This window comes from Armigeres subalbatus, chromosome 1, assembly GCF_024139115.2.
Source record: "Armigeres subalbatus isolate Guangzhou_Male chromosome 1, GZ_Asu_2, whole genome shotgun sequence".
Taxonomy (NCBI): domain Eukaryota; kingdom Metazoa; phylum Arthropoda; class Insecta; order Diptera; family Culicidae; genus Armigeres; species Armigeres subalbatus.
The window spans coordinates 26,927,223-26,939,763 of NC_085139.1; the positions used below are offsets into that span (position 1 = coordinate 26,927,223).

The 12,541-nt window shown below is 43.0% G+C and overlaps 1 protein-coding gene across 5 annotated transcripts in view; it reads right to left on the minus strand.

Moving 5' to 3' along the window:
• Nucleotides 1–12,541, minus strand: part of LOC134222910 (oxysterol-binding protein-related protein 8) — a 205,040-nt gene that overhangs the window by 70,233 nt on the left and 122,266 nt on the right. The window contains exon 1 of one of the 5 annotated variants that reach the window (XM_062702069.1): nucleotides 7,593–7,706. The exons of 3 other annotated variants lie outside the window; for them this stretch is intronic. Coding sequence is in view for 1 of the 2 variants with exons in the window: in XM_062702073.1 (XP_062558057.1) it covers nucleotides 6,807–6,816 (10 nt within the window). In the remaining variant the exon portion in view is untranslated. Of the gene's footprint in view, nucleotides 1–6,806; nucleotides 6,832–7,592; nucleotides 7,707–12,541 lie in introns of those variants that run through there. One more of the 5 variants, XM_062702073.1, reaches the window with a different exon arrangement.

The window sequence follows — 12,541 nt, forward strand, 5'->3', positions numbered from 1 at the left end:
CATGCCCGGATTGAAGCAATGGTGGATGTAATCCCTACTTTAAAAGTAGGCATGTGGCCGGAATAAGTCAATGATGGATGTGATCCCTCCCTCGGAAGTAATATTGCCGTTTTGTTATTCCCGTTTTTCCAGAAAATGTCTACCATCAGTCTTAATTTATCAGAAAATAGCCTCGACCTACTTTATCTACGCCAAACAATACAATACAATATCCCTTTCTATTTTACAGTTCGAAATTATGCCAAATGACCCACTCTTTTCTTGCAGTTCAAAATTATGCCAAATGTCCGTTATGCCAAATGACCATTATGCCAAATGGCCTTTATGCCAAATGGCGTTATGCCAAATGGACATTTGGCATAATTGTGACCAGCGTCAAAAGTAAGGGTCTTTTGGCATAACGGACATTTGGCATAACTTTTCTTTGCGTTCGCTGAAGGGTGACTAAGTGGTGCAGGAAACACTCCGGAATAGTAAATATAACACCCGTCGATAACAATATTAAAAAGACATTATCCTCTCGTGGAAAGAATGCATTTGCAATGCAAAAGTAGGCCATGCCCCGATTAGGGCAATGGTAGATGTAATCACTTCTTCAGAAGTAGGCGTGTGGCCGGATTATGGCAAAGGAGGATATGATACCGTCCTCAAAAGTAGGCGTGTGGCCGTATTATGGCAATGAAGGATATGATCTCTTCTTTAAAAGTAGGCGCTTGCCCGGATTAAGCAATGAAGGATATGATCTCTTCTTTAAAAGTAGGCGCTTGCCCGGATTAAGGTCATGGTGGATGCGATCCCTTCTTTAAAAGACGGCGCTTGCATGGATTGTGACAACAGCGGATGTGATCCCTTCTTTAAAAGTAGGCGCTTGCCCGGATTATAACAATGGTGGATGTGATTCCTTCTTTAAAAGAGGCGCTTGCCCGGATTGAGACAATGGTGGATGTGATCCCTTCTTTAAAAATAGGCGCATGCTCGGATTAAGGCCATGGTGGATGCGATCCCTTCTTTAAAAGTAAACGCTTGCATGGATTATGGCAATGGAGGATGTGATCCCTTCTTTAAAACTAGGCGCTTGCCCGGATTGAGGCAATGGTGGCTGTGATCCCTTCTTTAAAATTAGGCGCTTGCCCAGATTATGAAAATGGTGGATGTGATTCCTTCTTTAAAAGAAGTCGCATGCCCGGATTGAGGCAATGGTGGAAGTGATCCTTTCATTAAAAATAAGCGCTTGCACGGATTTTGGCAAGGGAGGGTTTGATTCGATCTTTGAAAGTAGGCGCTTGCCCGGATTGAAGCAATGGTAGATGTAATCCCTTCTTTAACCCTTGTGTGGCCGGCTGGGTACCCGGGTACCTTTTTGGAATTCAATTCGCGATATCTAAATGAATTTTCATAGTAGGAGGTTGAAACTCTGTCATATCCACAATAATGACGGCCAAAATCGATTGTACGGGTTAACTGAAATTTTGATTAAGGAGGGAGGAGGAGGGTTCCGACATTTTTTACCCTTTAATGGCCGGCTGGGTACCCGGGTACCCACGAAACTAAAATGCTTTTATCTTAGGCAATTTTTAACCGTTTTTCATCGTTTTGGGCTTATTCGATTCAAAATTTTGTCCTTTATCATGCTGTTTCAGAATTGGACCGGTCCGGACTGTCGAATCACCGGGAAATCCGGATTTCTAGGGACATGTCCTGCATAGATTACACTGATCGTGGTTTTCGATAGGTAAATAGCAATATGGGTATCAAACTTCTTGATATTTCATCGGCAGGTTGATTTTTATTGATTTGGGTCCATCAGACGTGCAGATCTTTAATTGGCCATTCCAGAACAGGTTCCTCGAGGGGTCATAGGTGGCCATGGACACTTTTCAAGGGAACATCAACAATATGGGTATCAAACTTCCTGAAATTATTTCTAACGTATGTTCTTGACAAGTTGAGTCCGGAGTGGCCACTTTGGAACAAATTTACCGGGTGGGGAGGAGAAGAGGGGGGTGTTTGGTCAAGGTTGGCCGAACACATTTCTTATTGGATCCTCAACAATATGGATAACAAAATTCTTGAAACTTCCACAGCAGGCTGTTGTTTATTATCTTGGTTCCAACAGATGTGTGAAAATTTGAGTGGCTATTTCAGAACAGGTTCCCAGTGGGGCCAAGAATGGTCATAAACATTTTTCAATGGAACCTCAACAATATGGGCATCAAACTTCTTGAAATTGCCTCAGCAGTGTGTTTCTGATTGTTTTAGAGCCACCAGACGTGCTGACTTTAAAGTTTCCATTGCAGGACATGTCCCTGTAGTGTGTTAAGTGGCCATAAATACTTTTCAATATAAATAAATACAAATAAAAAAATAGAAAGCTGCAGTTTTTTTTTGTAACCCGTGTGTTGGGAGTCAAATCATTGTAAGGACCACCCTTTGACACCAGAAGGCAACTAGTTAGATAACCGAAAGCTCCAAAACATCCGGAGATGTTCCCGATTCTAAAAGTTTATCCTAGAAAACTGACACTTTTTATAATTTTAGTGTTGTAGCGAACAAAATCAATACAAGGACTACTCATTCATCCCGGATGGCCACTAAGTGGTTTTAGAAAGTTCTGGAACATCAGGAGAAATGACTAGGTGTAGAAGATTCTATTATGAAATCACGATTTTTTTTATAAATCTATTGTTGGCGTAATGCTAATTCTGGAAATCCTAAAAACTATTACTTGTTGTAGTATCGTGAGAGTTAAATCATTGCATGACCAACGCGTTGACCACCATTGGTCATCTGGCGCAGAATGTCCGGAACACCCATAGTAAAGACAAATTCTTGAAAATCGTCCTAGAATACAGCGGTTTGTTATGAATGTGAGAGCAAAACTCCGCTAAATGGTCCTCCGGGAACTCCGGAACATTCTGAGAAAAGGGCCAGTTTTTAAATTCATCCTCATAAACCGTACTGTTTCGAGTTCAGTGCGTGATCTCTCATGTTTCGGACAGCAGAACGATCGCGCGGTCGACTGAATTATTGTGTTCTGCATTGCGCGGCCGGTAATAAAATTAATCAGCTCACGCACTGAGATCTTTCGTAGTATTAGACAGAGGCCACCTAGGATCGAAGAGTAGTGCATGTATTGGTTTTGATGTGACAATGTTAACAAACAAACGGTTTATGAAAAGTCACATCTGTTTGATGAAGCCAAATAGATCAGAAATAAACACTTGAGACAATTTCAAGAAGTTTGACACCCATATTGTTGGGGTTCCAATGAGAAATAATTTTGGCCAACCCCGGCTCCCGGGGAACCTGTTCCAGAAGGGCACCCCTGAGTCAACTTGTCTGGTGAGCCTAGGATCATGAAGGACATACGCAAGAGTTAATTTCATGAAGTTTGATACCCATATTTGTTGATGTTCCATTGAACAATGTTCATGGCCACCTATGACCCCTCGAGGAACCTGTTCTGGAATGGCCAATCGAAAATCGGCACTTCTGATGGACCCAAATCGATAAGAATCAATCTACTGATGAAATTTCTAGAAGTTTAATACCCGTATAGCTGATTAGCTATCGAAATCCACGATCAGTATCATTTATGCAGGACATGTTCCTGGAAATCCGGATTTTCCTGGAATCGAATTGACCGGATCGGTTCATCCTGGTAACATCTTTAAAGAAGAGAAAATTCTGAATCGAATAAGCCCAAAATTGTTAAAATCGGTTGAAAATTTCCAGAGATATAAGCATTTTAGTTTCGTGGGTACCCGGGTACCCTGCCGGCCTGTTAAGGGTGTTTTTTTGCCGGTCACACAACGGTTAAAATTAGGTGTGTGGCCCAAATTGTGGCAATGGTAGATGTGATCCCTTCTTTGAAAGTAGGCCCTGCCCGGATTGTGGCAAATGGTGGATGTGACTCCTTCTTTATAAGTAGGCGCTTACCGGGAATAAATCAATGGTTGATGTGATCTCTTCCCCGAGTAGCACAATTCAGATTGATTTGGTGGCAGTTACTCATATGTGACTTGATTGGTTTTAGTAACTCGTCTACGACAAGTGTATTGCTTGAGTTTTTAAAGTTAGGCGCTTGCCAGATCAAGGAAACGGTGGATTAGATCCGGTTTTAAGGCGCATGCCATTGAAGCAATGATGGCTGTAATCTCTTCTTTAAAAGTAGGCATGTGGCCGGAATAAGTTAATGATGGATGTGATCCCTCCCTCAGAAGCAATTCTGCCGTTTTGTTTTCATTCTTCCGGAAAATCTCTACCATCAGTCTAAATTTAGCAGAAAACAGCCTCGACCTACTTAATCTACGCTAAACATTACATGAAATATCCCTTTCGCTTTTACAGTTAAAAATTATGTCAAATGACCCACTCTTTTCTTGCAGTGCTAAATTATGCCAAATGTCCGTTATGCCAAATGGCCTTTATGCCAAATGGCGTTATGCCAAATTACTTTATGCCAAATGACCCAGACCCGCTATTGGCATAGTTATTTGACATAACGCTATTCGGCATTAAGGCCATTTGGCATAATTGTGAACAGTTTCAAAAGTGATGATTCACGTATTTCTCGGGTACTTATTCAAAAGGACGTATGTGATTTTGTAAACAAAGAATCAAACGTCGATTTGTCCAATCTGATGGCACGCAAAATATGCGTTATATGCATAATTCTTCTTGTCTTGTTAAATGCCAAAGTTTGATACCCATATATTGATTTTTTTTAAATTGCCGTTTTGATGACCCAAGAACATTTGGTGGAAAAAGAAGAAACAAGAAGTGGTGGAGAAACAGTAGGAGCAGATACAGTAGGGAGCAGTTCAATCGGTGAAGTTTAATGAGCACAGTCAACGAAGTCGACTATATCGTAGAATTCGTCAAGGATGCAACTAGAAGCTGAGCGGAAGCTTTTGGAAGACAAGGCAAAAGAAAAACAATGCAGCGTACTGCGTAACAACCATCGCACTTTCGCATGTATTTGAGATGATTTAACACGAAAATTTAGAACATTTCAACCCGTAAACACTTAAAAGAAGTTCAAAACATACAGTGTATCAATGTAACAGCGGACTAATTACCGTAGTAAACGCGTAGTAAGTCAAATTCGCTGAAATTATGAATGGTTTTTACGTCAGTTATGAAATCATGTCCAGTGTAGCAGCTCGCGTATCTTGAAGATTAAAAAAGGCAAAGACAACAGTTCAATTGACTTCGTCTTTTTTCGTGATTCGATGGTGAAGTGCTAGCTGCCAGACAGAGTTAATCCAGATAGTGACAGGAGTGCGGACTCAAACTACGAGCTACGCAGAAACTGAGAAAAAAACTCCACAAAATCTCGCCAGGAATTCGAAGATCAACATTTCGAATTGAAATTTGCTTTCTGGAATGTTTACCTGAACCAGCTCACACGGCCGCCCAAATTCTCGAAATCTTGCCAACAGCTCATAGCATTACATTGACAATAAATCGACCTTCTAGAATATTGGTTAGGTCATAGACTTACCTAAAATGAATCGAGACATGCGGCTGTTGGAGTCCCTCAAAACCCCGTTAAGAGTTTTAAGAATGACATTTTTTATTGCACGCAAAAAACGAACGTTCCAGAACGTTCCAGAAAACGTGACTGTTGTTCCCGAAAAAATACACCGTGAACTCGTTAGTTCACGAATTCATAAACGCATTTTTTGCGTGTGGAATATTAACCAGGGTCGAAGGGGCGAACGAATCACGTGTGTCAGAATGGAAAGAACTAGCGGCCGCATGACTAATTTCATTATCCTTGCTGTGATGACTTCAACGCCTTCCATTACGACCCCTGAATCCAACCGTGGTAAACAGTTTCAGAAGGTCAACATAAATTCAAAATAGTATTTTTGAATTTCTCTCGAGCATGGAGGAAAAGCTTCAAAATACTTGGCTGAGGTAATCTATACCCATTATTCGTTACCATTACAAACTAGAAATTTGAAGAAGTTTTACAAACCACTCACTCATGTGTTCATCCATCTGTCGGGTACATAGGATCAACGCGAAAGATCTCATTTTTTTAGTTTTAAGTTTTTTACCTTTCAAGTCGAGGTGGCAATAATTATTAAAATCATTCACATACTTGTCTGTGCTGTGATCGTGACTACATCAGTACAGTAATGTATTCTATACTTAGAATTTTGTTAAGGGCACTTATCAGTCCTTTGGCTTATGTTTCAGACTTGTTGTATTCCAAATTCAGCCAGTTGATTTAACCCATACCGTAAACTTTCCGATGTCAAGTGATATCTTTTTCGTCAAGTGACCAATCATCACTAAACCACCAATTTTTTTTCTCAAAAAAAATAACTATCTATCCATTGAGAAGCACAGCCACGGTGATTAGTCGAAAACATTAGCTGAACTTCATTATATAAAAAGCTGCAGGAAAGATTTATCAATTCACTGATTTATCCGTAATTTGTCATGGAACATATGAGACGATTAAACTTTTTAGCTAATAAGTTTCAGCTTACGAGGACGCGGATAACGCTTACATGACCATGAAACAAGTTCTGGAACATCAGGGGGGTGATCTGATTCGTTGGAGTAGCAACATCTAGCAATAGTGCTAATTTTACATGCCACTCAAAAAAAAATTAAAAAAAAATATTTAAAAAAAATTAAGTGGCATCTAAAATTAGCACTGTTTGTATTAAACTAATTTTCAATAAGTATATTCAACTTCTGGACTACTTTTCAACATTTATTTTTATCCTTAACACCAAAATAACTTTATATCATAAGCCGAAATTTTAACTGTTGCATCCCCTTACCCACAAACATTGAGCAAATACTTGATCTTGGCTGAGATAAGCACTGATATTTTTTTTATCTACGCCCGCACCGAATTTAAATCTTTCAACACCGTTTTAACATCTCTCAGATAAGGCACATTGTGTCATAGCACCCAACCAGGGTCTCGCCTCCAAGTGTGATTCCATTGGGTAAATACCAGTTTTATTTTTCGATCACTTTATTAACACTCAGACGCCAACCGAAGAATCAGGTTCAGCACTGTCGTTTAAATTAGAAAACAAACAAATCACCACCATATGGCAGAACGGCACAACCGTGATCGTGGTCATGCCTCTTCATAAATCACACCTCGCTACACAAAAAAAAACACAATCGAACTTAAGCTATTTTCCACTTCAGATTGAGGAACTGAATCGCACAATTTCTCCCCTTCGGTCACGGTTTTCCGACGATGTCCAAACAATTCAATTTCGAATCAAGGCCACCCCGCGTTCACCGCACCGCAACAGCACACGATCGAACGACGACGGAATGGTCATCCCACGCAGCGGTTCTGGTCGGTTGTTCAGCGAACCTCTACGCATGGTTAATAATTTTTCAAAAAACCGTTGAACTCTCACTCAATCCTCTCAATCGACGTACGAGTACGAGTGTTAACGGCCACGATCGTAATGCAACGTCCGAAAAGGCCAATCCCCAAAAACAGGTTAATCAGTCAATTGGGCATGGCTGCCTTCCGATCGTACGCTAGTACGCATCATTTACTACAATCTTCCTTTGCGCCTTCCTCGCAGATATTGTACCTCGAAACTCGACCGACCGGACACGACTAACTTGTGCCACTAGCTGCCTGACTGACTGCCAGTTCAGTGTACCCGCATGGCACGGCACGGCACGGCGACGCGGATGGACTCGGGCGGTTGGGCTGCGAGCGGCGCCAAAACAACAACACAGCTCTGCGACGGACCAATGATGGTGGGCCTCGTGCATTGCATGCGAGTCATATCATTATCCACCACCACCGGACGGACGGGCCTAAAGTCGGACGAGCGGCGACTGCTGCGACACTTCGGTGTTTACGGTAGTATACCACAGTAACAAGGAACACCACCGCACACTGACTGACTGCTAGGAGGCAGTAGTAAAAATGATAGTAGCGCGTCGCCGCCACTGTGGGAGATCGGATGTGTGAGCAGGTGGTCAAAAAACTATTAAAAGAAAAATATATAAAGCTCTTTTAGTGGAATGTATTCAACCGTCTAAGACGAATTAAGTACTCTCCATATAATTCCACCAATTAATTTTCGATATCTTTGCAGATACGTATTTCGACTACAACTGTGTGGTCGTCTTCAGTGTCTCGTACTTGACTCGACTATTAATGTTTTTGTTCGCATAAAACTTGTAAGTAGTCTACTAAAAGTACAGAATGAAATTCTGTCTAAAAATAAATACAATGAAAATGTGGGAATTGCAGATGTAAGAACAATTGTGTTCGTGGGCTTTTTTAGTTTTAGTAAATTATTTGCTAAGTTATTGTAGCCAAACGTTACTTTTTACTAAAGAAGCAAGAAAATGGGTGGGCTTATTAAAACGTCAGACTTTCTAAAAAAAACATTAGTGACATGCGTTGACATTCCAAAGACAACCTCTTTATTTATATTCCCATTACCATTGGGATCCACAAGGTTTGTATACACAAAGAGTTGATAAATGTAACGGGGAAATGTAAAAAGAAATCATTAGAATACAATTTTTGGTCAGCTGTTAAGGAAAACAAAACAAACGCACGGAAATTGATCTAGAGTGCGGTGCTGCAAGTAGTTCATTGTGTCATTTGCAACACCCGGGCAGAGCTAGGTTTCTTTCGCTAGTAGGAAATAAATGGGTCTCCAGTAGCCTTGCGAGCAAAGGCGTAGGGTTGCCAATCCGGAGATGGCGAGTTTGATTCTCGGTCCGATCAAGGATGTTTTTCAGGTTGAAAACTTTGTCGACACCCTGGGCATAGTGCATCTATTGTAAATTTCACACACGATACATAGTCATGCAAAAGCGAGCATAGAAAAGCTTTCAAATAATAACTGAGGAAATGCCAATAGAATACTAATGGCCAATTTCTTCACCTCTGCTTAACTCTTAAGCGGCGCTTACCCATACGATTAAACCTAGTTTAGTGACTAAGCGAGGGTGAAGAAATCGGCCCTAAGTTGAAAAGCAGGCCAAGTTTCAGTTGGATACATTCCATTGAAGAAGAAATACTGAGACGTAGTCAGTAATAAGCAGGGATCGTAATGCTCCCTCATTCTCACGAGCAGAGGATGGTTACTAATGCTGATTTTTGCCGAGAAATCATTTTGCGTGAAAAAAAGGCTCAATGAGAGATAACTATTTCTATCTCACTGTCAGTTGAGAGAAAAGTTGATTTGCTACTACTTCTTATTTCAAATTATGCACTTGCCCGTAATAAGATGTGAGAGTAAATGCCACCTTATTGTACAAAGTGTTTGCCCAGAATAATGCGAAATAGTGAATGCCTCCTTTTTTTAAAAAAAAAAGCACGGATCTGTCCAAACTATAATGCAAAGAGTAAATGTAGCCTTTTTTAAAGCACCCGCTTGTCCAGAATAATACAAAAGAGTGAATACTTCCTTCTATTGAAGCACGCATTTGCTTGAAATAAGGTGAAAGAGTAAATTACATCTTAAATCACGCATTTGCTCGGACTAATGTGAAAGAGTAAATAACACCTGCTTTTAAAGTACGCACTAGCCCGGAGTTGTGCGAAAGAGTGAATGTCTTCTTTTTTAAAGCTTGCATTTGCCCGGAATAAGTTGGAAGAGTAAATGGCTCCTAATACTAAAGCACGCATTTGCCCGGAGTGAGGCAAAAAGATAAATGTTTCATTCTTTGAAACTTAGCTGTACCCCGGAATAAGACGGGTGACTCCTAATCTAGTTATTTTGATATGGTCCTTAGAACAAATGTGAGAACCGCATTTAAATTCGTGATAGTGCCCAAAATTGGTTAATCCATCCAAGTCGAGTCCAGTACGAGACACTGAAGACGGCCTCACCACAGTTGAGGTAGAAATACGTATCTGGAAAGATAATAAAACGTAGTGGAATTAAACGGAAAGTACTAAACTCGTCTTAGACCGTTAAACACATTCCACTTAATATATTTTTTCAGCAAAATCCATAATAGGAACGCTTGTACCAGTTATGGCACTGAAGCGATGAACTTTATGTATAATTTAAAAACCACTATAATAAAGCAATTAAAAAAAAGTCGTGGCACTATTCTTAATTTTGTTTCCTATAATGGCAAACCAAATTGTTGTCTTATGGGATTGGTTTGTTTTCTTATGGGATTCGCCATAATGGGAGCACTGGTTCAAAGGAGAACAAAAAATCAGCAAAATCATTTTTAAGAATTGTTTGTTTTGGAGAACAGATGCTGGATCAATTTGAACCGCCGAGAGGAGCAATTCCCCCCTTTCCTGTTAGCATACGACCATAGTTTCCACGGGTCAGCAACGTTAGGCATAAATACGTTAGGCATAATGGACATTAGGCATAATTATGCCTTATTTATATCATAGGCAAGACTTCGATGACTTTTAGAGACTTCCGAGCCTCTTGAAAATGGGCTTCCACGCTTCGCGAGAGGATCTTTCCAAGCCTCTTTAAAAAAGAATTCCGATCCACTCGAAGGAAGGCTACCGATCCACTCGAAGGAAGGCTACCGATCATCTTGAAAGGAGGCTTCCGAGCCTCTTGGAAGGAGGCTTCCGAGCCTCTTGGAAAGGGGCTTCCGAGCCTCTTGGAAGGAGGCTTCCGAGCCTCTTGGAACGAGGCTTCCGAGCCTCTTGGAAGGAGGCTTCCGAGCCTCTTGGAAGGAGGCTTCCGAGCCTCTTGGAAGGAGGCTTCCGAGCCTCTTGGAAGGAGGCTTCCGAGCCTCTTGGAAGGAGGCTTCCGAGCCTCTTGGAAGGAGGCTTCTGAGCCTCTTGAAAGGAGGCTTCCGAGCCTCTTGGAAGGAAGCTTCCGAGCCTCTTGGAAGGAGGCTTCCAGGCCTCTTGGAAGGAGGCTTCCTGAGTCTCTTGGAAGGAGGCTTCCGAGCCTCTTGGAAGGAGGCTTCGAGCCTCTTGGAAGGAGGCTTCTGAGCCTCTTGGAAGGAGGCTTCCAGGCCTCTTGGAAGGAGGCTTCCGAGCCTCTTGGAAGGAGGCTTCCAGGCCTCTTGAAGGAGGCTTCTGAGCCTCTTGGAAGCAGGCTTCCGAGCCTCTTGGAAGGAGGCTTCCTGAGTCTTGAAGGGCTTCCAGGCCTTGAAAGGAGGCTTCTGAGCCTCTTGAAAGGAGGCTTCCGAGGCCTCTTGAAGGAGGCTTCTGAGCCTCTTGAAAGGAGGCTTGAGCCTCTTGAAAGGAGGCCTGAGGCCTCTTGAAAGGAGGCTTCCTGAGCCTCTTGAAGGAGGCTTCCTGAGCCTCTTGAAAGGAGGCTTCCTGAGCCTCTTGAAAGGAGGCTTCCTGAGCCTCTTGAAAGGAGGCTTCCTGAGCCTCTTGAAAGGAGGCTTCTTGGCCTCTTGAAAGGTGGCCTGAGTCTCTTGAAAGGTGGCTTCCTGGCCTCTTGAAAGGAGGCTTCCGAGCCTCTTGAAAGGAGGCTTCCGAGCCTCTTGAAAGGAGGCTTCCGAGCCTCTTGAAAGGAGGCCTCCGAGCCTCTTGAAAGGAGGCCTCTGAGCCTCTTGAAAGGAGGCCTCTGAGCCTCTTGAAAGGAGGCCTCCGAGCCTCTTGAAAGGAGGCCTCCGAGCCTCTTGAAAGGAGGATGCCCAGCCCCTTGAAAGGAGGCTTCCGAGCCTCTTGAAAGGAGGCTTCCGAGCCTCTTGAAAGGAGGCTTCCGAGCCTCTTAAAAGGAGGCTTCCGAGCCTCTTGAAAGGAGGCTTCCGAGCCTCTTGAAATGGGGCTTCCGAGCCTCTTGAAAGGATGCTTCCAAGCCTCTTGAAATGGGGCTTCCGAGCCTCTTGAAAGGGGGCTTCCGAGCCTCTTGAAAAGGAGGCTTCCGAGCCTCTTGAAAAGGAGGCTTCCGAGCCTCTTGAAAAGAAGGCTTCCGAGCCTCTTGAAAAGGAGGCTTCCGAGCCTCTTGAAAAGGAGGCTTCCGAGCCTCTTGAAAAGGAGGCTTCCGAGCCTCTTGAAAAGGAGGCTTCCGAGCCTCTTGAAAAGGAGGCTCTGAGCCTCTTGAAAAGGAGGCTTGAGGCCTCTTGAAAGGAGGCGTCTGAGCCTCTTGAAAAGGAGGCTCTGAGCCTCTTGAAAGGAGGCTTCTGAGCCTCTTGAAAAGGAGGCTTCTGAGCCTCTTGAAAAGGAGGCTTCCAGAGCCTCTTGAAAGGAGGCTGAGCCTCTTGAAAAGGAGGCTTCTGAGCCTCTTGAAAGGAGGCTTCCAGGCCTCTTGAAAAGGAGGCTTGAGGCCTCTTGAAAAGGAGGCTTCCGAGCCTCTTGAAAAGGAGGCTTCCGAGCCTCTTGAAAAGGAGGCTTCCGAGCCTCTTGAAAAGGAGGCTTCCGAGCCTCTTGAAAGGAGGCTTCCGAGCCTCTTGAAAAGGAGGCTTCCGAGCCTCTTGAAAAGGAGGCTTCCGAGCCTCTTGAAAAGGAGGCTTCCGAGCCTCTTGAAAAGGAGGCTTCCGAGCCTCTTGAAAGGAGGCTTCCGAGCCTCTTGAAAAGGAGGCTTCCGAGCCTCTTGAAAAGGAGGCTTCCGAGCCTCTTGAAAAGGAG